At 32.0% G+C, this 25,439-nt stretch overlaps 1 protein-coding gene across 50 annotated transcripts in view; it reads left to right on the forward strand.

Moving 5' to 3' along the window:
• Positions 1–25,439, forward strand: part of LOC143225498 (CUGBP Elav-like family member 2) — a 424,936-nt gene that overhangs the window by 376,104 nt on the left and 23,393 nt on the right. For 31 of the 50 annotated variants that reach the window (XR_013013877.1, XR_013013878.1, XR_013013880.1 and 28 more), the window contains 3 exons: positions 5,207–5,286; positions 13,035–13,175; positions 15,505–15,583. Coding sequence is in view for 45 of the 50 variants with exons in the window: in XM_076455017.1 (XP_076311132.1) it covers positions 5,207–5,286; positions 13,035–13,175; positions 15,505–15,583 (300 nt within the window). In the remaining 5 variants the exon portion in view is untranslated. The remainder of the gene's footprint in view (positions 1–5,206; positions 5,287–13,034; positions 13,176–15,504; positions 15,584–25,439) is intronic. The other 19 variants (XR_013013879.1, XM_076455054.1, XM_076455018.1 and 16 more) reach the window with 2 other exon arrangements.

Below are 25,439 nucleotides of genomic sequence, written 5' to 3' on the forward strand. Positions count from 1 at the left end.
TTTTATAGTTTTAGGAAAAAAAATATTAACATTTAAAATTTACTTGCGGAGCTCCAGATAACTATAGCGGAGCCCAAGGGCTCCTCGGAGCATAGTTTGAAAAACCATGCCTTACCACATTGTACCTGAACCGTCACCAAATCGGTTACACTTATTGATGTTTATTTCACCTCTAGATCCTTAAACGCAGAGATTTGACTCGCTCTGTTGACCACAATGAATTTCATATAAGTTGTGATGTCTTGTTTGGTAATTTACGTATGGAGCTAAAGTAAGAGTTGTCGAAGTTGTGGCTGGATTCATAAAATCTATTCCTTACGTTTTGGTCACATGCCAAAACTGTAATAATCGTTCTGAAATACGTGTGACGTGCGTGGACAGTGGACTGGCGCCTCTTAGCGGCCGTGTTGCGCAGATGGAACTCATTACGTGGCATATTTCTTTTTTTTATGGTTATTCTAGGGTGTCTACTGTGCATACCAGTAGTTTGATACTCTGTTCACAACTTCTCAGCCTTCCCATTATGGACTTTATGCACCAACGTAATCTGTTCTTTGTTTCGATACTTATCTATTTTTGTAGTTGCCCGTTTTACGCATATAATTTTTCAGGCTGTAATAAATTTTGCCTCACTACGTTTTTGATTTAGTGTTTAATTACAGAGAACAATTCTCACAAGAAATAACTTACAAGAATCAACCAAAGTCCTTTCGATACACATTGTATTTGTCCTGCTCTGTTCACAGATGTTGGGAAATGGTGTTCGTCTTTTGTTATCCGGGTTTACAGAATACTGGAATTTAAATTTTATACAAATTCACCCTTACCACTCGGTTTCTTCATATTAGTGTAGTTATTTTCAGTATTTCTAAGCCTCCGTGAGATCTTAGCTGTAATCAAGGACAGTGAAAGTTTTATAACGACCAAAAGTAAGTTTTAGGGATGGGAAGAATTGAAATAATGTCAAACTCGTAAAAATGGGAAGTATTTATAAAGTAATGTTGTTTTGTTGATTTTTTTAAATCCTTAAGATACATGCGTGGTAGTTGAGATGTTGGAAAATATTTTTAACAGATACACACATACATAAGCCATTTATAGTATAAATAACATTAGAATGTTGTGATATAACATTAAAACACTAAACATTTTAATGAATATGTCATGTTCGGTTTCATAATAAAAAGTCACAATACAATCCTCAGTAAGACGAAGAGAGGATCTTTACTACTAACGCTTGATTGACAGAACGTCAGCCAGTATTAATGTGCTGCTTTCCAACTAGTTGCTTGTCTGGAGCCTGTGACGCCAGTCTTTTCTTGTCGATGGCGTTGCTACAATTGATTAGCAAGATTGCGCACGACAAGAAACAGACATATTTACCCTGACACAAATGAATACATATAATTATTCTTACAGGCTATCATTAGAAGTTGATATTCATAATCTCATATGCTCAGTGTAATGTCTATTTAAACCTTATGCATCACCATATTCTAAATTGCGATTGTGCTGTTGACAAAATTACTTTCCAAATAGTCGTATCTTGCTAGTAAAAGTGAACACGTTCAGACACAATTCTATTTGCGTAGTGTATCCAACAAAGCATGGAATAAAATTTAGCTTAACTTTGGTTTTAATTTCGTAAACGTAGTTAGACACAACACGATTATTTGATTTATTATGGTTTAAATACTGGTTTTAACTTGTTTAAAAAGTGTTTGTGTGTGCTTAACAAAAAACAATTTTCGTAAATTCTTCGTCAGTGACGAAGAAAATCCTGATGAGAGCAAAATTCAAGTTAAGAAGTTAAAGCAAAACCAAGTAATTACGAGAAACAAGAACAAAGTAATTAACGTGAAGGTACAGTTTGTAGTGCAAGAATAGCATGTATTGGTTTAGAGGTTTCCGCAGTAGGAGGACAAACACAGCAGAATATATTTATTATTTATCTGATTTAGCGTCACTTCGTCTGCCATATCAAGGCAAACAAAAAGGTCTAACGTGCTTACATGCATACTTCAAATTTCTACTGTTTGTGACACTCTACCTCAAGGTGTGGAACAATGACTGTTAATTAGAAATTATAGTGTACTGAAGTATACCATGACCCGTCTCCAATGACGGAAAACGTTTAAGTTAATTCAATGATTTAAATTAAATTATGAATTTTAAAATGTTAATTGTATTGTACTCTTGGTTTCATTGAGAACCAAAGTTCTAAACTACTTGTACTGCCCACTGTGAAAAAGTAATTGTTGAACATTTCAGTCATACTAAAAGATGTTCAACAATAATATAACGGTAAATCGGTATTTTTATTATTTTATATTTCGTCACATTTTAAAATATGAATGACAGTGTGATCAGTTAGTTCCTATCATTTTATTGTAAAATATCCTGCTTGCAAAATAAAATTTGGCATAATTCATGTCTGTTCTCCCGTCATATTAAAAGTGAATGTTAGTTGAACTTTGCCTGCGTGCGCAGCTTTTCAAACGAGAAATAGATGAGGCTCGGGCAGACAATAGGAGGAAGAGGTCTAGTGTACCTAACTTTTCTGGGTATACAAATAAATATACCCAAATACTAGAGAGAGAGAGAGAGGGCAGACGATACGCAAACTGAGTGGTAACAAACATTTTGTAGACATTAGAATATATGCAGCTGCAGCCAAATACAGCAACGACAACAAAAAAAAAACAAAAAACTACAGCATTATCTAAACTGATAGAAAGAGAGGATAACTAGTGAAAAGCATGGACCGCAAACTATTGAGCTACTATTATCTAATTGATTAATGAAATTTGACCGTTACACTTAAAACGCATCCAAGGCCCCAAAGTTCTTTAACGTTAAATGAGGAACGAACACGTGGATCCATAGTCCATCACGCTAAGACTAGATCATACTTGGCCCAGTTGAGGAAAGTTCTTTAGAGTATTGATTTTCTTTACAAATTTCTCAACTGCGTTGAAATATTTTGCTTTAATGAATAGCAAGGGTATAACGTTACCCGGATAATACTTGTTAAAGAAGAAGAGTATCTTGTTGCTTTATTACAGATTTTTGACATCTATAAGGTCTCTGTTAGGTTTCTCTTAGTGGTAGTAAACCTTTATCATCTGATAAAAGGAGACTCTTCTCATCCAGTTATCTGGATTTAGATTACCATTAATTTTAATATTGTTCTTCTCGTTTGATTGTCATACAACTCAGAGAACCAACAACAGGTGGGTAAATGATAAATTGCCCAGTCGATTTGAATGCATAGTAGACCGTATTGAAGTTGCTCAGATAGATTTGATCACTATAGGAAATAATATGGTTCTGTTACCGCCCTTGTTAGTTCAAGTAAATTATGATGGCGAGCCTCATTTGTTCATAGTGGTCGTCAACCTGAGTTTAAACTGTTTAGACTTTTTGAAATATTTTAGAGGAAACCTAACATTCTCAAAAAGATTAAAAAAAAATCCATTCATAAATTAACTAACAAACACCTAATGTGGATAAGGCTTAGCTAAAAGTGTCAAGAAAGAAATACTAACAACGCTCTAAAAGTTTCGGTTGAAACCGGATCTTCCTCTTACGTGTGCAGTTATATGCTTATACATCGCCTCCAAAGTAAATAGGGCCACGCTCTGTATTATCCATCGCTACTTTAAAAAAAAAAAAAGTATAAGTACTTCCGCTATTTTCTGCCTTTTGTTTGAAGTTTTTGGCTTTCGTATTTAGAACAATATTTCATTCATCAGATGGGGTATTAAGTTAATCCATGTTCTTAAAATGTGTGAAATGTCGGAATGGAAGTAATACAATTAGACAGTTAAGCACTAAAATCAAAATATCTCAACATTAAACTGGATGTCACGAGATTTTACATACGCATATATACATTTTAGACAATTTATATGGGAAACGTTGTTCAGTAGTTTGTGCTTTGTGAATCGTGTAATTGATTTACGTAAAACCTCTGGAATCCGAAATCTTTGTTAAAGGAAGAGTCTAATTCTATATATTGCCATAGTTTGCATAGCATTTTCAGATGTTAATAAGCTAGAATTATGGGTTCGACCATTAAAACAAACCGAATAACTACATAGAATCAATATTGTGGTACTTTTTTCTTTGCCAGCTAACAAAATACTCGAAGAATATTGCTAAGTATTTGACGAAAAATTAAGAAAACAATTTATCTTTTAATTTAAGATGCTGTAAAGTCAAAGATAATAGTATATCTAAACATAATTACCAGAAAAAAACGTAAAATAGCATTAGCACAGAAATGATAAGTGGTAGAAAGAAGAAATCGATTTGTAGCTGAAAGTAAAAGGAATTTAATGACAATCCATAGAAACAGTAAGAAGATTCCAATGCATATCGTTTAGTGTTTTATTGTTTTGTTTTCTGAACTTTGGTCATTGTAACCCTTGGTATTTAGCATGGATAAAGAAAAAGTGATTAGACCAACAGACGCACTGAGGGAGGGGTAAAAAGTGTTAAAACAACTCAAGTCTTTAGTTTGAACAAACCTTTTATATCGCTGTTTACAGTATACGAAAAACGAAAATGGAGTAATGTCTTACATTCTTTGTTTTATATGCTTGAGAACCATAAAATATGTGTTTTGTACTGTGGTTTTAACGGAGAAATACGGTATAAAGTTTAGTTGCGCAAATGTGTGATTTTATTGGATGAAAATTGTCGTTTATATTATGTCAACGTTTTATTTTTTATAGATCGTTTGTTTTTTGTTTTTCTTGTAATTCGGTAGGATTTATTATAAATGTTAAGTGTTAGACGAGGGAGAGAGTGCAAAAGTGTTGGAGTGAGATTTAAAGTAGTTTTAAAATTACTTATTAGAATAATCTGTTTCTAAACTTTCTAAAGCATGTTATGTTTAAAACAACCTGTGGAAAGTTGCCATGAATACAATAGTCGATAATACAAAGAATGTTTATTTTTAGTCCTGCAGTTAATATATATGTGTGTCTGTGGGCTGCTATCTTTTTTCTTTTCGTTTTTAATATTATCGTCAATTTTCTTACATCTTGTTCATTTATGGAAATTGTTGCGTGAAATCATATTTTCTTCATTTTCCGTTTTAAACGTCTTTGTTAGTGCATGAGAATTATAGTTTCTGTCTATGCTTTAAAAACATTTACCGAGATTGGTCTGCCAACAGTTTTATTGTTTTCTTTTTCAGGTTGTGGATTTGTGACGTACGGGTCTCGCCAGTGTGCAATTAACGCTATAAAAGGCATGAACCACTCCCAAACCATGGAGGTAGGTAATCGTAGTGAATAACTGTCCTCCTTTCTCGCAAATCTTGCTTCAAGATGAAAATGGGACGCGCTTTCACCACTGATTGGTCACTTTTTTTTCGAAAAAACGCACGTTTCAAAGGGTGCTGCTGAAGTCAACTTATGATGTAAAAGGGGGGAAGAGGTCAAAACTGTAATGCCTCCCTCCCCAACAGAGATCGATAGCGAAAAACCGATGACTGGCTGTAATTAATTTAAACAGACTACAGACCACCTAGTTCAACTAACAGAATCAATCATAGCTTTAATAAGAAAGAGTGCACTGTCACGTGCTTTCTCGGTATGTAGAAGGAATTCAACACGGTATGATACAATGTTTTAAGGTTCCGTATCTCAAAAATGGAACTGTCGCACGGTATTATTCGCTGGCTCTCTAACTTTCTGGGGAACAGAAAATGTAAAAAAAAAACGTTGAAGAACCTTCTCGGAATCATTTACTGCCGAGGCAAATGCCCCTCAGGGAGGGTACTTAACTCTATCCTTTTCATCTCGTATGTAAACAGTATGCCCCTTAATGATGCAAATCTAGGTTTTTCTTCTCAATTCACTGATAATATTGGGGAACGGAAAAAAGATTCTACTTCTGTAATAGCAGCAACAGATTTATAATGTCGTAGAATATTCCAAAAAACACCGTGTGAAAATAAATGTACCGAAAAATCAGTTGGTAGTAGGGGCAAAACTAATAAAACTCAACAAAAGACCCATCCAAACTATGTATAAATGAAACATTTCACTAGGCCACAACGTCAGCAACATTCCTAGGATGAACCTACGATTCAAAATTAACGTGGGCTAATACAAATCTTCTTATTCTAACCAAAGTTTGGCAGCGCTCGACATATTGCAGTCTAACGGGTAAAAACAACAAAATTTCAGTTGACAACATAATAAGTTGTAAAAGATACATCTGTCAATCAAGTGAATATGCATACCCGGCCTTAGTAAACATATCACAAAACCATATCAGTGAACTAAAAACAATTCAAAATTCAATACCCACTGCACCGTGCAAAGTACTCAGATTCACTTAATCAAAATATATAAACAATTACGCAACTATACAAACTATCCAATAAATAGTTACAAGACTCGCCAAAGTATTTCGCGAAAACAATTGGCAAAAAATAACCTAATTTTTGAGTTAAATCACTATTGCATACATGATGGAAATAACCCTGAGTACTTTTAACCGATTAATATCTATAGTAAGAATAGTAATTTAATAAGACCATCTTACGCTAGAGTAAGAAGTCCACATAAGTTTTAATCTGATACGACAACATTGATAGGGTAGTTTGTGTAAATGCTTTCGACGAGTGTTAAAACCCATGTAATGTGATTAATGCGTGTGGAAGTGCTTGCCATGTGCCGATCTTGGTACAACGAATAAAGAGAAAATGTATTCATTCACGTAAATATAAATTTTAGCATCTACAACAATGGCCTGAAGGTGGGGGATTCTCTGACCTTAATGTGGCACTTAAATTCATTCTTCTGAAACCTCTATCATCTACCAAGGGGGAGGAAGAGCTTATTTGCATCGGACCTTCCCAGGTCTGTATGAGCTAAACACCTATAATGAGAAAATTAAAAATAAAAGGAAGGTTAATTATACAAAATAAAAGGTCTTAGATGAACATGGATCTTCCAGACCCCAACTCAGGCATTTCGTTGTGATTATGCTCCAAACCTAAGGTTCGACCTTAATAATAAGTTTTGGAGAGTAGTTATGAAAATGATAAGAATGACATAACTTCTAAAAAATAAAAAAGACGTAGTTTTGTTTCTTCTGAAGCATTTCAACAACAAAATCGTAATAAGCGGATTATGGAGTTTATAAGCCATTTGGAGCAAGTCAGTAACCAAGATCAACCAATCAGAATGAAAACTGAGAATGCCAGCACCAGCTTGTGTTAACATATATTAAAGATTTATTTTATTTTCTACCGGAAGTGAAATTGAAAAGAGAATTTGTGGCGTATAGGTTTACCGTATTTTTGGTCAACAAATAAGAAAAAAACGAACTAACAAAAACCATTAGGCCTCTTATAATGGTGAAGTGAATATACACACACACACACACATGCACAAGGGGTTTGAGTCCGTGTTAGTTCCCCATGTAGTAGTCTAAATAAATGTGTTTCACTAATGAGGCGATGAGCCTTGGATAGGCGAAACTACAGCCCGCAGCAGAGGGTACGGCCAATGAAAGCAATGCATTAAGCATCTACGTCATAGATACTGTATTCATTTCACCTCTAGTGAAAAATAAAATAAATCTTTTAACATGTATATCCAGTCATTAAACAGTTTGTTCTCTGTTTAATATCAAAAGATCAATTCAATGAAATGTTATAAAATTATTCACAAACCTAAATGAATTTAGGTTTCTATATAGTGATGTAAAATATTCAACATATTTATGACACATTCCTGATCTGAATCTCTTGCATTTCAGTTTTCACTTCTTTAAAATCACTGGGCAATACATATACAGTAACAGTATTACTAACATTTTTGCTTTGATACAACGTGATTTGGTTTCAAATACATTAAAGATATTGGTCTCTTATAATACCAACTCGACTCTTAATGTAGTATTTTAAACATCATGAAGCAGTTTCGTTTGAATAAGTTATTTCTGGAATATTATAGTACTTTAAATATATATGTATGTATAATGTAGTTTATTATAAGAATAGTAACTGCTGATTTTTTTAATGCTTGAACGATGTTGTTCCTAATTTACATTATTTATCATTTCTGTTATTGTAACGTTCAAACTGTAATATAACTTTTTTTCTACCAATGTCACAGCATTAGGTATGCGGACTTACAACTCTAGAAACCGGTTTCGATACCTTTGGTGGGCAAAGCACAAATATCTCATTGTGTAACATTGTGTTTAACTTCATACAAATAAACAAAAAAAAAAGTATTTTCACACCGTTACTCAAAGGGAATGTATTTTACTGAGTATCAGAACTGATTTACAACATTTGCTTAGGCCCGTAGAATTATATATTAATCATTTAAACGAGAAAACATAACCTTTTATACTGAACATTTTAGCCTTTTTAAGGTTTTTGTTTTAACTTTTATATGAAATCGTTATTGATGTCTTCCAAAACCGTCGAGATACATATAGTATTAATGGAACAGGGATGTGTTACAAACACGTGCGAGACATCAGTTGCGGCTTCTTCAATTGACAATATTTATTTGAAATATATGAAAGTGTTCAAAAGTTGTCAACCGCTTGGAAAGCAAACGGTGTAACCACTAGAATGGCATTCGTTGCGATATCATACATCTAAAAAAATAGTAGAAAATTATTAAAAACAGATTTTGTACAGCAGGTACGTGTGAGTGAGTGACACGTTTACAACTTGATTTTCTTTTTTCCTACGGGACAGAAAATGTATAAAAAAGTTGAGCAACCCCTGGCATATTTCTGTTCTACTAAGCTGCTGTTGCAATGCTCGAAAAAGAAAAGCACATAGTGGTAATTTGACAAAGAATCTAATGACAGATTGAATATTTTGGTAAGAACAACTTCAAAAATCTTGTGTTACCATAAGCAAAAACATCTATAGAATCGTAAGGCACTCAAAGTAAACACAACTATGTAAACCATTCCAAGCTCTTAAAACAGCTGGTCTGAAACTCTCACTTAAAAGTTTCTTTGAAGCATCATGGGAAAAGAAGTTGACCATTTTTCCTCCTTACTTTTGCTTTTCCTCTTTTTACAATCCTTTTTTTTTATCAAATGAGATTCTAAAATATTTTTTAGAATAGTAAATCACTTCTGTTTTGCTCACATTTATTGCATTTCTAGATTCAACTCGTGAAAAAAACTGTACTTTCGGTCAAAACAGATCACTTAACTGGTGTTTATTTCTTAATATTCGTGAAAATATAAGATAGTGTTTTTATTAGAACAACAACAACGTATACATTATAGAACAATTAAATATTTTATGCCGAACTCTCGAGTTGGTGAAACATAAAATGTTTTATTCCATTATCGTTTTCTTCTGCCCCACCTCTACCCCATTTAAAAGTAATACGGTACCTGAATATACAGTTTTAATTTTGTTGAAGTTTCATCTGACACGAAACTGTGGTAAGGTATTATTACTAGAAATTTTCTTGTTGAAATCTCACCTTATATTTAATACATAATTATATTCGACAGTACCATTTGATGTAAAGAATACCTTCCAAATGCATAACTCTATATTTTATTTCATTTAATCAAGACTTAAAAGTGAAAGAATATCAAGAAATAGAAAAGTTTAGACCAGTCATCAGATTTATTAAAAGCTGGTACATTTTTTGTTGTTGTTTCTAGAGCCCGATGTGAACGAGTGAATCTGAGGGTTCATTATTTGCTTTCGTTGCTGCAAAGGTACATTTTACGTTGTAGGGCCTTGGGTGCGATATAAAAGGGACAGTTAAGTCTAACTATTAAGTAAGACATAAGTAGCCCAAGAACTTGTATTGGGCGCTGTTGACTAGTTGCCTTCCTTCTTATCAGCCTACAATTTGAGAACGGCTGTGCATGTGTATCTTTTATGTAGTTTTGCGCAAAATTCTGAAAAACGAACAAATTAACTGTCTTATTCTGAGTCCATTATAATACGATGACTTAAGTACTATAGTAAAATTAAGTTTAGTTTAGTTGAAAAATGGATGACAAACTTTTGTAAACCGATAAGAGAATGTATTTGTGACACTCTGGGAAGAAAATAAAAACGAGATTATGGTGAAAGGAGGAAAGTGGTTTGTTGTTACACAATTCTTCTTCAGTAGTTACAGCAGCCAGAAATTTTCATATGAAATCATTCATCGCACCTGGAAAAGCGACATTGCTACTTTGGAGGCTTCCTTCCAGGTTCGAGCACCTGGTTTTTGCCTGAATCATTGTAAACCAAGAAGTTTGATCTGTTGTATGGTTTCCGTGAGGTTTGGTTGTATTAAAGCGTTAAATGTAACCTTCACAGGAAATCGAAGAAAGTACATGATGTTGGTTGCCTTATCCTGCAGTTCGAGACTGGTTAAGGTTATCATGAGCTATGCTTTTCTCTCTTTTTACCCGAATACTGAGATAGTCTCTTTTATTTTCTCTTCAACAAGAGTTGCTACATAGCTGAGAAAATGTCCATTAGCATTTGTAGTCTTCCAGTGATAACTCACCTTTGCTTTAATGTATTTTCAGGTATAAATTGATATAATAAATTTCTGAATTTCATCAAACAGCCAAGCATATATAAATATAGTATAGGTTAAAAACAATCTAACGGTTCTTAAGCCTGTTATAAAAATTAAATCTACCAGCCTGGAATTATGAGACTTCTTATTTATTATATATATTGCACAGTTGGTGAATTTTAAAAGTGTATTTGGGAGCGTTTGTAAGTATATAACAACTCTGCAAGCATATTTTAATTAATTTTGCGTAAGCGATGTTATGTTGACTTATAATTCACAAGTAATATGTTTCTGTATACACACACATTTGTTCTTATTAGTGTATAAAATAATAAATATACAACGTAAAAATCAATACATAATTAAAATTATTTCAAGGAGTGAAGATGCAAGCGATGAATTTCACATTTTATATTTTCTTAAATATCACGTGACCTATCAGTAATTTTTAATTTTATAAAAGTAAAAAAAGAATAATGTTCCTATATATTCCAGATCTAACTGGTTATTTATTTAAATTTATAAACATCAACAAATGTTTTTACGTATTTAAATAAGATAAAACAACTGCGCAATAGTAAAGATTTTGTATAATAAATAGAGCCCCCCCCCTCCCAAAATCCGGATTTCGATGCGATTGGTGGGCAAAACACAAATAGCCAATTGTTTGCTTTGTGCTTCAGAACAAACAAAGATTAATGGAAATAGATAAATTTGGAATTTATGAAATTGAATGCGAATGTGGAATTATCTATATTGAACACACAAAACGCAATTTAAAAGATTGTATAATCGAACATAAGAGTCGTATAAAAATATAAAAAAAAGAACAAAAAACTCGGTTATAGCAGAAAAAAACTCAACCTGTTATGGGGAAAAAACAATTGTATTGGCTCAGTCCAAAAGTATTACAGCAACTAATACTCGAGAATCGCTGGAAGCAATGAAACTTTAAAATAATTATAAATAAATAAATAGATGAAGGTGTGACGAATATCTGATATATATGCATAAAGGTAAAATTAGGTCACGTGTATTTAAGAAAATATAAAATTTGTAATTCATCTATCGTAACCCCACTCGTGAAACATGCAGAATTATTTTGAAATAATTTTAATTGTGTATTGATTCTAACATTGTATATTTATTGTTTTAGTATTATACAGAAGTCCCGATATATGTATATATGCGCGCGCACACGTCAGTGTATGTTAAATGCAAGCAACTTTCCTTACCTCTTATAAGCACCATGTCTTACTCTGTATTTTAGTACATAAATAAAGCGACTTTTATTTCATCTTTCTGATCATTCGACGACATAAATTGTTTGAATTGACAATTTTTAGAACGAATAATTTTATTAAATGTATATTTAAAATTTAAGTTCCAGAAATCACTTTAAAAAAAGGTTCATCAACTTAAAACAGATTTAAGAGAACTAAATACCTCCTTTGTTTTCTTCTTGAAATTGAGTTCTATGGTGAAATAAATACCCTAACCTGCTTTCTACTTAACTGTAATTACGAATCAGAAATAACGTAGACAGGCGTGCTAAATATTTCGGTATTGCCACGTTCATTGATTTTTGTGTATGAAATACAAATCTTTATCCTTGGAAGAGAAGGAAAATTAACCGAGTCTTCTTTCCGTCACGTATTATATAAATTGATCACTATATAAATCAATAGAACACAAGAAACATTCAGATGAGGTCGCAAACAATCGTAAAGTGGGCTGAAGAGAGATGTATGTCGTCAATAAAAATAAATTTATTCGCCGTACAGAAACGAAGCTGCAGTCATAAGAAATTATTAGGTAAATGCGGGGATGGTGGCGAAAATCTGATTACTCTCCAAAAAGTATTATGGATTCCTTTCAAGTACTGTAACGGACTAGTTTTCTAACAAGCTTCATATATGTATTTGTTTTATTTCTGTGGCTAAATTCCCAATTATTTTTCTGGATTTTGTTTTCAGTTATACATAGGATACTGTAGACATCTAAAAGGCCTTCACGCACACATTAAACTAATTATAGTTATGTTTTAAATAGGTCTTAATTTTTAGTGATAGTTTTGTAGTTCTGCAAAAAATGCACTCATTGTTAGTGAATATACTTGATCAAAGCCGGGTTAAGGGGTTTATTGGATCTTAGCTTTTCAACTTAGAGGCACCCTCGAGACAGAACCTCTACGTGCGATACATTTATAGCAATAGTGTGAGGCCCTGGGCTTCAGCCCGGTAAGCCCATGCTTTAATCCGGGGTGTACTTAATACACAGGATTAAAGGTAAAGAGAACTTTTAAGTTTGTAGAGTACACGTAAAAGTTTAACAAGCAGTTGTTTTGTTTCCATAAAGAAATTCATGTGCTCCCCTTTAATGGTAGAAGTTTCAGGAATGTGGTTAGGTAGATTGGACTGCTTGGTTATGCTTTGCAATGAAATTCACTGCATGTTAAAATGTTTCTAATTAAAATTTTTCACTCTGTTGTAGGGGTGTAGCAGCCCTCTAGTGGTAAAGTTTGCTGATACCCAAAAAGAAAAGGATCAAAAACGACAACAACAGATGATGGCTAACCTATGGAATATGACCAATTTTGGCAACATTAGCACTTTGACACCACAGTACTTAACAGTAAGTTATTAATGTTTGAATATTTTTCCTTTATTTTGTTTGTTGTGTGGTTTAATTCTTGTACAATGTGACGTGTGTGTTAGGTTTTCTGTCCTTTGGTTGTTTCTTTGATGACTTTTAGATATTTCATTTATGTTGATTAATTACTTGATCAGCCAGCTTGATGTTATGTTTCCTTGTTGCTTTAGCCTGACTGTAGTCTGAATACTACAGTCTTCTTTTTTTTTTTTTATTCATAAGTCAATCACCATGTTAGCTGAACTGAATATTAATTGTTTTCTTGTCTGTACAATCATCTGACTTGAATATTACAATTTTTGATTAACAAGTTGATTACCATGTCAGTCAACTAGAATGTTAATTTGTTTTTTCTTTTCTGTATTTATATTGGTTTTCTGATTGATTACAAGATGAATTTGGTTTTAGGTATTTCCAAGTCTGTTTGTTGGTTACTTTCAGGCATGAATGTTAAATGTTTTACTGGTTGTTTGTTAGTTGAATGTTATGTATTTCTGTTTGTCTATATATTAACATGAACATTGTTGCTCTTTATCATTGCTTTGTTGATCGTCAGCTGACTTGAATGTATATACTTTCTTTCTAATGATTCAGTAGTTGATTGCCAGCAACTTGACAGAACAGCCAGTCATAAACTTAAGTACCAAATTAAGTTATATTTGAATATAAACACTAGTACAGAACTTTTATAATATTTATGGTTTGTACATTGAGAATATATGTAGTTGTATGAATAGAGCATTAAATCAAACACTCCACATGAATTTGTAATATTCATAAGTTTGTTCTGTGATTCAAGTGTATAGTTTTGACATGAAAAATAGGTTTCAGTTGTGTAATACATTATTTTGTCCCATCCTAGATTTTGGTTTTGTTGTTATGATAATTGAGTTCAAAGCAAAATAATAAGTACTCTGTGGATGTGAATATTATCCAGACCCAATATTTTAAACTATTTTAAGTCCGTGGCATTCTGGTAATATGCTAAATTGGCTGAAATTATATTTCTTGTGAAAGTTAGGTTAAATAATTAAGCATGTAATACATGCAAGTTTTTACAGCTGTAAACACATTTTTGTTTGTTTTTTAATTCCATTTTGTTATTTTAAATACATTTTTTTTCAAGGTACAGCAATGTGAACATAATGGTACACTTATAATTATTATATTGTCTAAGAACTTATTGAAATATAGGGATGTAGATAATTATGATCAGTATAAGCAATTATGTAATTAAAATGGAATGTATTCACATAGCCTTTAAGAAATATAAATGGTATTAATATAATTAATTATATCTCGGTCTTCCTTTTGTATTATGAGAAGATGTAATAATCCATGCATCATTCATGACATGTTGGCTGTTGACATACGTTTTGGTCCAACATTAGGGAAAGATTTTATTTTTAGGCATTTTATTCAATATCAGTATCAATGAATCTTCTAATATTTACCTAAGCTTCCTCCCCTACATCCCATCAATGGCTCACTGATGTTTGGAACATAGCTTCTTTCACACTCAACTTCATTTAAAAACTGTCATATTTGTGTGTTTATTTTCAGTTTTTTTACTGGAGTTTTATTGTAATTTTTATTGCTACCATAATGTTTTGTTTTTTGTTTTTTTCATATGTGTTTCTGCTGAATTTAGAATTGTCTTTATGGAAATTTAACTTCTTTAGCTTTTAAAATAAACTGAACTTATGGTCACATTTACTGTTAGGTAAGTCCCAAAAATGAATAAGAAAATATTTGTGACAGTAACAATATATGTTCATGCAGATTGATATTTTAAAATCATCTACTTTATCTTTAGGGTTTGATATATGAACTTTTATTTGAGAACATTTAAAAAGTAAGAAGTATTTGTAGAAAAAACAGTGTTAGGTCTTCTGAAAATCTGTTTTTGTGCTAATTAATCCGATTAACTTGTTTATGAATGTGTATTCTTTATGTAAAGTTTAACCACACTCCTGTAAAAGCTTAACTAAATATCTGCTAGTTTTTATACATGTATAGTTTGGGGAAAAGCCTTGAATAACATTCTAAAATTGTTGAAGGCATATTGATTATTTTTAAGGAAAAGGTTTACTGGTATCACCTCTGTTAGTAAGCATGTAATGATTTTAAATTAACCTTATATCATTTTTTAAAACATATTTACATTAATAGAAAAACAAATGTGAAATGAACCTGTATGTATTATGTGTCACGAAAAATTGAACAAGTTAAAAGAAACCCAGATGGACCTTAATATTAAAGTATGGCCGGGTCTGGTTATACGGGAATTTTTCTTTGTTCTCACTGTTAGCTTCTTCAGCAGGCTGCCCAGACTGGGGCCTTTGGAGGTTTCACAAATCTTCCACAACTGGCTGGAGGTGAATGCTATGGTATGTAGGTTTTGTTCAGTTTCATCAGTGCAGACGTGCAATAATACCTTTATAAAAATAAGGATTATTTAAGTTCTGGAAGGCATACGTTTTTCTTTTGTAGTATCACTTTTATGTTGGGTTACTATTTCTTCGATTTATCTAAACACATCAAATTTACCAAAGAATATTGTACCAAAATTTCTTTCTGATTAATACAATTTTAGATTGTTCTAACTATCCAAGTCTTGTGAGAATAGTTGTATAATTGAATGTAATTGAATAATGAGTACAATGATTAATTGAGGAATAAATTTCACTGATCACCTAACGTAAGTAATTAATTAATTACACTGTATTTTATACAATGTATTTTATGTAATGATGATATTGCAAGTAAATTATCATATCTATTTAAAGAAATATCTTGGTGAACTGTAACTTAATACATTTAAGTAAAAAACATGGATTTTAGTTGAAAAAAGGCTTTTATGCAAAGTGTAGTCATTCATATCACGTGAACTACAACAACTCTGGTGAATTAGCAGTAGGATTTTAACATAACAGCATGGATGGCTTGTATATGAAGCTTAATCAACCATGGGTGGCTCATAACTGTTTTGTGTGCTAGTGAAACATATGCCATTTTTGTAGTTTTCCATAAAATATTAAATTATAATTTTCAGTTTTGCTTAATACTCTCAGTGGTGAGCTATAAACAAGAAAGAGATTTGTCAAGATTCACACTCTTGTTTTGTTTTTAAAAATTCCTATTTTTGCCTTTCTGTATTTTTTGTATTTACATATAAACATTTTTATATAGCTATGTTATTGTAATGTTCCCCCTATTTATTATAAATAATTATGTCAGAAGTACAAGCTTATAATGTTTTGGTCCATCTCAGCTGTCAAATCCTCTAAACTAAACTAAAACTATTGTTAAATAAATTTTTTTAAAATATTAAAGCCAGCCCTTATCAATCGTGTACTTATCAACCTTTTTCTTAAACATACATAAATTTACTGCCTCCACAATGTTGGAAGGTAATCCATTCTGGAGGCTAACCATCATGTTCCTGTTAGAACATTAAAAATGTCTTAGCTAAAGATGTCTTTTGCCCTGTCAAAATTTGTTTGTGTTCCCTAGTCCTACTGTTATCACTGTTAATTATCAAAGAGGATGATGTGTCAACATTGTGAATTCCATTTAATATCTTAAACATCTCAGTAATATTCAAAAGAGAACTGTTTCAGAGATCTTTCCTCATGTGTCAACTCTTCCATTCCAGGCAATATTTTAGTAACTCTCCACTGAATTCTTCAACAATTCACTTTCTAAGGTAAGGAGCCTAAGACTAAACACAAAGTCCAGAGATGGCCTGGCAAGTGACATGCACAATGAAATTATAACCTCTATAGACTTGTATTCAATATTCATGTAGATGCAACCTAAAATCCTATATGCCCTACTACTAGCAACAGCACACTGCTTGGATAGTTTAAGAAACTGATCAAATACTACACTGATAAAACTACACATATCGCTACATTTATTTTAATTAAAACTCTTTTCTCATTTTTTTGTAAATCAGCAACATCCTCTTCAGAGCAGGCAACACCTAAGATCTTAATGTAATCTGCAAACCTAAGTAAACTATTGAACATTTCTTTACATATTTCTATGATGTAAATTGAAAAGAGTAAAGATCCTAAAATTGAGTCCTGAGGTACCCCACTTGCAACATTAATTCAGTTTAACTGAACTTAGTTTGAAAACACACTTTCTTCCATCCAGCCACTTTTCTACCTATAGAAATAATTTTTTAAACAAGTGGTGCCTTGCCAAAGGCTTTCTGAAAACACTGCACAACAATGTTTTTGAAAATTTTGCTTCCTGAAAAGTTTTTGCTGATTGTGACAGGTACCTGGTGGGTATGCACAAATATAGTTTTGGTTTTGCTTCATCACATAGGAACCCTGAGAAATAGACAGTTAACTGTTTATTAGCAATAATGTATTTAATTGTATTTATGTTTTTAATATGCTATTAAGTTCAACATAATTAAAAGTGTTTTGCTCCTGATTTTCATTTGTATTCAATGTCCAGTGCATCATGTTGCAGTGTCCAACAGTAGCCAGCAAGCATTGACGGATTCCAGTTGCCCTGATATCGTTTTTTCATTGTAGCAATCTCCTGGTGAAATCTTTAACCATGTTCTTCACTGACAGCACCGAGATTTGTGGGGAAGAAGTCCAAGTGTAAGTGGAGGAAATGAATCTTGAGTGACATGTTGCACTTCATTGTTTTGTATGCTTTGAAAAGTTTGTCTACCAGCTGAATGTAATACGGGGCTCTGTAATTGCGAAGAAAATTGTCAACAACGTCTTTGAAGGCTTTCCAGGCAATCTTTATCAGCCCAACTAACAGATCTTTGAACCGCTTGTCACTCATAACATGTCTGATCTGAGGGCCAACAAAAATGCCTCTTTAATCTTGGCCTCAGTTATTCTTGGGAACATCTGTCTTAAATAACGAAAACCTTCGCCTTCTTTGTTCATTGCATTCATGAAATTCTTCATGAGTCCCAATTTTACGTGAAGAGGAGGTAAAAAAATCTTTGCTGGGTCAACAAGTGGTTCATGCGCCACATTTTTCTGTTCTGGAACTAACTTTTTACAGAGTGGCCAGCTCTGTCCACAATAATGTGACTCTTTGGCACAAATGTCCCATTCACAGATGAAACAACAGTACTTTGTATAGCTGAGATGCAGTCCCAGTAACAGAGCAACGACTTTTAAATCTCCACAGATAATTGAGTTCTACTTGCTGTACTGGATGTGCTTCAGCAACATTTCCATGTTCTTGTAGGTTTCTTTCATGTGTGCTGCATAGCCAACAGGTATTAAAGGGTGAACGTTGTCATTGTGTAAAAGAACAGCTTTGAGGCTTAACATTGATGAATCAATAAAGAGACGCCACTTTTGCGGGTTATGGTCACAACCCAAAGCAGAGAACAATCCTTCGATGTCAACATAGAAACAGAGACTGTCAACTTGTGCAAAGAATTTGGTTATATCATCTTGGCAGCTTCGAAAAACAGAAATTTTCGCACCTGGTGACAGAAAACACCATTCCTGCAGTCTCAAACCCAGAATTCGGCTTTTGCTTTTGGCAGACCCAAATCTCTGACCAGATCGTTTAATTCTGACTGTGTTATGAGATGTGGATCACCTGAGGAGCACGGTTCAAAACCTGGATCAATGTCACTGCCATTGATAGTGCAGTTTCTTCATCTGGTTTGTCTAAGGTAAGGTCCATTCCTCTGGTGGTTTTGGAATTGGAAGACTGTTGTCATGTGGCACGGGTCTCATTGCTGAAGGCAGATTAGGGTGTACAATTGACTTCTTGTTTTTGGCAGAGAAACCAGACACGTTAGTTAAACAGAAGTAACAGTCCGTCACATGGTCTTTCTGCTCTCACCATATCATCGGGACAGCAAACGGGACAGGCTTGGATAAGAGTTGTTGGCAATAGAGATAATGCCATAGTGATTCAGTGAAATGCCACAAAATGAGGTGATCTAGGGGAGAAAATTTCAAATGAAAACTACACAGTTAGTTGATTATCACTTCAAACAAGCATAACAAAAAGGTTCTGTTTCTGTTACAATCTGCAGCATTAATTAAACAATACCCTTTGTATATTGTTTTGTTACAACTTTATGCCTCTGAGCCAAGCTGTCAGACAGACAGCACGTCACACAACAAATGTGAGGTGCGCATTCCTAGTCTTGATCACCAATTTTACAACCAAAGTACAGATGATATGCTTTCTTCACAAGAGCACTCATTGAGCGTCTCTGATGAACAAGCGTATACTTGTCACAAATAGAGCAGAATGTATCGCAGCTCTTACGACATTGATGAGACATATTGACTGACACCAATCGTCCTGTAAAATGTCTAATAACATCTGACTTACTTGTTACAGTGCTACTGAGGCAATGCTATATTCTGAAACAATACGTACACACTATAAGATCTATATTAATCCAATGAGCAGCATCTGTGTATGCAAGCCACTTTTATCGCCTGCTGAGACAGTGTCACGTTGGCTCCAGTCTGTCCAGGCATGCCAGGGCTGCATACTTCCACAGAACAGCTTCCAGCCTGGACATGTCCAGACTGTACAAAACATTGTTCATAGGTCTCTTATAGAAATGAAAATTTTTGGACACAAATATAAGAAAAAACATGACAAAACTGAAGATTTCGATGAAAGGGTACGTGATGGGCAAATTTGGATGTGATTTTCGTGATCAGCAGCCAAAAATCTATAAGAAACACCCAACAGTGTTCAAGAAGCAAAAACTGTTGTGCAGTGAAATGAAAATACACCATATTTACACCCTTACCCTCACTTACATGTACAGTAACCTTTTCAAAGAATGTCAGAAGATTTATAAAGCCAGATTTTTGCTCCTAAAACTTTTCCCAAAACAATGTTAGACTAATGGTACTTATAATTACTGGGACACTTTGTATCACCTCTCTTGAAAAGAGAAGTGACATTAGGTAGCTTCCAATTCTCTGGTACCTGCTCATTATTCAAGGACTTACAAAAAGGTGACTCACATTTGCAATCTCTATCCTCCTTTAAAATCCCCGAAAAAATATCTGACCAAGGAACCTCATCATTCTTTAAACTTCCCAATTTTTCTTCATAGGCTCAATTAATGCAGTCATCTTGTTTACACATATCAGCTGTTCAAGATTTGGAATAGTGCTTAAATCTTGTTTATAAAAACATAAGAAAAAGCAAAATTTAATAACGTAGTCAATCCATAGTCATCAGATATGAACCCATCCTAATATTTGGTTTACCTTTAATATATTTAGAGAAATCTTTACTGTTAATTTTTACATTTTTTTACAACCTGTTTGTTTTACTAGGAGCTACTTGTTTCTTAAAATAAGGAAAATGTTTACCTTGAACATTTAAAAATTTATTTTTAAATGTTTTCTACATCTAATTAGCATCTCCAAATAACTCAGCTGCCCAATACATTACAGATATGTTTGTCACATCCCTTCAAAATTTGTCTTTGAAATTTTTAACCAAAATGTCGTTATTCCTTATCTCTGTATGCAATAAAACATTGAACCTGATAGAGCAATGATCACTTGCTCTCTCCAGTTTACACCCTCTCAATCATTTCTGTAGTTGAAATTAACAATAAATCTGTAATAACTTGTTTCTAGTAAGTTCCTTGACTTGTTAGTGAAGAGAGCTAATTACTACATATTTTACAAAACAAAAATAGATTTATCACTATTTTAATTCACAAGTTTTTGTAAAAACCACAAATGTGGCATTGACAAATTATAGGGGAAATTTTGGAGAGGTAGGTGCCAGCAAACATAAATAAGGATGTGTGAACACCTCTTTAAACAAAAGGTGTACAAGGTGCAAAAGTTTTTATTTCAATATTTATACTTATATTTTCTCAGTTCTTTAATGCTCTATGAAAATTTGGTTTACCTGCCAAGTGACAAAGTAACAACTTTTAGTTACTGATACTTGCCTGATGTTATACTGAAAATACTATTTCTCTCTTTTGTAGGAAAGTTTTATTTTTAAATGGAATAAAAAAAACTTCATATTCTTGAGTATAATTGGAACTTCTTTCCATTAGATATACAAAACTGTTTCATTTAAATTTAATACAAGAGTTATGATAGTTATAAAGTGTGAATGTTAAATTTAGTATTTTTAGAAGCAATAATTTTATGCAGGTTTGCTTATATAAGTGTTTACAAATCATTTGTCGTGATGTTTAGCTGTTGTGAATTGATGTCACTTTAACCTTCAGAATTTCTCTCATTGCTTTAATTGTGTATTGTTACATCTTGATGTTTCTTAGTATGTGCAAAGTTCCAGCACTCATTTGAGCAACATATATATATATGTGTGTGTGTGTGTATTATAATTATAAATTTTTAAGCCATAAACAAAACACATTAACAAGAAATTTTTAAACATTTTTGTAAAATATGCTACACATTTTTAAAAAGATCCTACGGTACAAACTACAACATGGGATTATAAAATGTTTCCTAGGTTTTGGAGGTGACTGAAGAAGTAGGACCCACATTGCAGTGGGTATACACCATATATCAGTGTTTACCTCCAATTTGCTAGTTTCACATAAGAAGATTAAAAATTAGGAGAGCGTGTCAGAGACATGGGTGCTCAAGCCCACGACATCCCACATCTGTATCATCCTTCACTACCTGCACACAGTTGAGGGAAGGTGTCTGCTCTCCCAAGTTAAAATAAGAAAAAGATGAAAAATAAGTAAAATAAAATAAAAAAATAGGAAAATAAAGTACCACCATTTGGGAGGTAAGTAAGATAAAACTTGCCTCTTGAAGTTAGCATTCATGCCTTCAATATGGAAGAGACACTAATTAACATAACATTGAACCATTAGGATCCTAATGATCCCTAGGATCATTTTAAAAATATACAGCATATTTTGTTTAATTTTAATCTGTTTTATTTATGGCTTAAAAATTTATGGTTATAATATAATTCATCAAAGGTTGGGATTTGTTGCTTTTAATGCAATCATTCCTTATGATTTTATTTACTTATTTAACTTCATTTAAATGTAATTATTTAATTTCACTAATAAATAAATAGATATATATAGATAGAGAGGAATAATTTGTCAAAGGGTGTTCTAAGGTAATTCAACCTACTTGTGTGGACTTCAAAAACAAAAAGAGAGTTATTTAAAGCTCTGGATACAACTGTGATAACCAGTACTGTAATGGATTTTCGTACAAAGACTTGTTTTGAATACATTATTTTAAAACAAATGGATTCTATACTGTCCCTTTGTTTTTAAAATTTATCACCAATAAGTCAAACACCTACTGTAAAAATTAGTTATACCATTAAAACTTGACACTTTCTTTTTGTGAAAAATCAAATCAAAGAAAGTTGAAGTTTGTTTTGCAATATATAACATGCTTGGTTTTCTTTCCATGTATAGGCCAGTGTAGACAATGGATTTATTTTAAAACTTTTTGTTGTTTTTTTTAAAATTGTTCTCTGGCAGTTATGCGAGTCTTCACTGGTGAAGCCTCATTTTTTTCTTTGAAGTTAATAATAGAAGTAGAAATATCATTAAAAATTAATCACAAGAATTGGCTCTCTGTGAAAATTGGAAACCAGTAAATTTTAGATACACATTTTAACGAGCTGTTGTTCAATGCTCACATCTGTTAATTGTATTTTGAGTGTAGTTCATTGAACTTATTTGTTTCCCTTTAAAATGTTGTAATATAGTGATGATAATGTGCTACACTCAGTTTACAGTCCTTATTACCTTCTTTTATGACTGATTATGTTTGTCATACTTAGTGAAAGCTTTGTAATACTTTTCCTTTGTTATTTTATTAAATTTGTTGTACAAATTGTATACATTCCTGTAGAGTGTATGTGGATTGTCTTGTTCTTTTAAAATTAAAAATTTATAATCTAAGTAGCTTTTGAATAAGGTTAGTCATACAGTCTCCAGCATTATTCATTCTTCTCATAATGTAAGAGATCTCTGCTTAATTATCTTGAATAGTTCACTAAGTGGAGATTGTGCAGACATAATCAATTATACTATTCCCATATGAGTTATGAAGATGAATTCTCCCTCACTACGAGGTTTCCCATTATGTCTAACACAATTCGTCATTCTAGAAACTGGTATTAAAAAAAGCCTTTATTTTGTATTTTACACTTTTATCTTCAGAAATTGTATGGAAATAGCATGCATTTATTTCATCAATAAACTTAAGTTTCTTTTTCCACATTTATTGCCATATCTTAGTAAACATATTTTTTGAAGAAGTGCTGTTTACATCAGAAATTTGTATTGCATTTAAGAAATATCTAGTACAAAAAGTGGGAAAATGCATTATAACTACTGAATATAGGACAGGTGCTTGGGTGTATTAGAATAATTCACTTCATACATCAGTTGAAGTCAGGCTGTCACGTTGGTTTTAAGTGGTTAATTATTAATAATAACTATTTTAAAATATACAGTGCAAGAATGTAGACTCATGAACTTTAAGAAACCAATATATAAATTACCAAAACACTTTATTATTGATTTAGTTTACTGATAGTGCAGTGATTTAGATAAAAAGTAACTTCATGTTCAATGTCTCAGAAGTTAATTATTTACAATAACAAGTGCTCATACGATGAATAATTAAAGTGTAAAATTATGATAATGGCTTGTATTGAAATTATAAAAATGTAAAATAAAAAAAATATTTATATTTTAACTACATATTTGTGTTAATGTTCATTCAGCCTGCATATTGAATTTTGATTTTATTTAATTAATAAAGTACATACAAACATATAGAATTATAAAGTAGCTGTAACTGTTGGTAAAAAATTAAAACATATTAAGTGAAATGGGTACATTATAAAAGCATATTATTAGCAATCAGGTACGAAATCTTGTATAACTGAAATTCCTAAATAAATATCAGTTTATTTTACTGTAAATCATTCTGCTATTATTGAGTTGGTTATATTAAGTGAAATGGGTACATTATAAAAGCATATTATTAGCAATCAGGTATGAAATCTTGTATAACTGAAATTCCTAAATAAATATCAGTTTATTTTACTGTAAATCATTCTGCTATTATTGAGTTGGTTAGAAAAATTTCATTTGTTAAAGCTACTTTTTTGTATTAATGCAGAGTGTAAAGAAGACAAAATCTGTTATAATGTGAAAATTAATAAAAAAAATTGGATATGAAACAATATTTTTAAAAAAATTATGAAAGACATATAGTGAATTTTGCACCAAATTAAAAATTATTTTATACCTAAACATGTTTTTTGGAATAACTTTTTGTCATAAAAGTGCAAACTTTATTCAACATAAACCAGTGCATTTGTTTTGTTTCTCTTTTCGATATAAATATGTCCAAGTTGCTAATTTTTGTGTATGTGTAGAGTAGTTTGTGTGAATATTTGCTTTGTCAACTCTTATCTAAAACATTTTTTATTAAACAATTAACATTGTTGGTAAGGTAGTATATAGAATTAATTGATGGTTATTCTAAGTAGATTTTCTTTCTATGATATTACTTAGCTTGACATTTTTACTGAAGTATTAATAACCATATTTTCTTACTATATTAGTTGAGGTAATTAGCTGGATTTGCTTAATATACTAATATCTAGACTTTCATGGTAAAGTTGTGAATAATCATAGTTTAATAAGCAAGCTAGGAAATCTGCTCACTAAGCTGTTAGTCAACCTTAGTGCTTTATTTGAACATTCAGACATCACTGAGGTGTCTTTTTTTTTTTAAGTGTTTCCTGCTTTTGTTTATATTTTATGCTTATTATGTGTCATTTCTAATGAGTGAAGGTGTATATGTGTAGGTATAAATAAACCAGTCATAGTTGTGTAAATTTATTCTTGCAGAGAATATTCATATATCTGTTTAGAAAGCAATTATGGCAAATGTTCACTTTTGGTCCTATGAGATTGTATAGCTGTTATTGATCTTAGAAGCTTCATTATAGTTATGTACTTAGTTTGATTAATTATTTGTTAAAGAACTAAAATTAGATAATTTTACTTTGATTACTCATTGTATGTATGATTTGTGTTATAGGTACTTGACATGTATATATGTGCTGGTAGTAATAGTACATAAATAATTACAATATTATCACATTAATTTTAAGAATAATATATGAAGTAGGCTATTATTTTGTATAATTTAAAGCTTAGATAAACTTTTTTGCTGATTTTTTAAAGAATTGTTTAATGTATAG

This window comes from Tachypleus tridentatus, chromosome 9, assembly GCF_004210375.1.
Source record: "Tachypleus tridentatus isolate NWPU-2018 chromosome 9, ASM421037v1, whole genome shotgun sequence".
Lineage (NCBI taxonomy): Eukaryota > Metazoa > Arthropoda > Merostomata > Xiphosura > Limulidae > Tachypleus > Tachypleus tridentatus.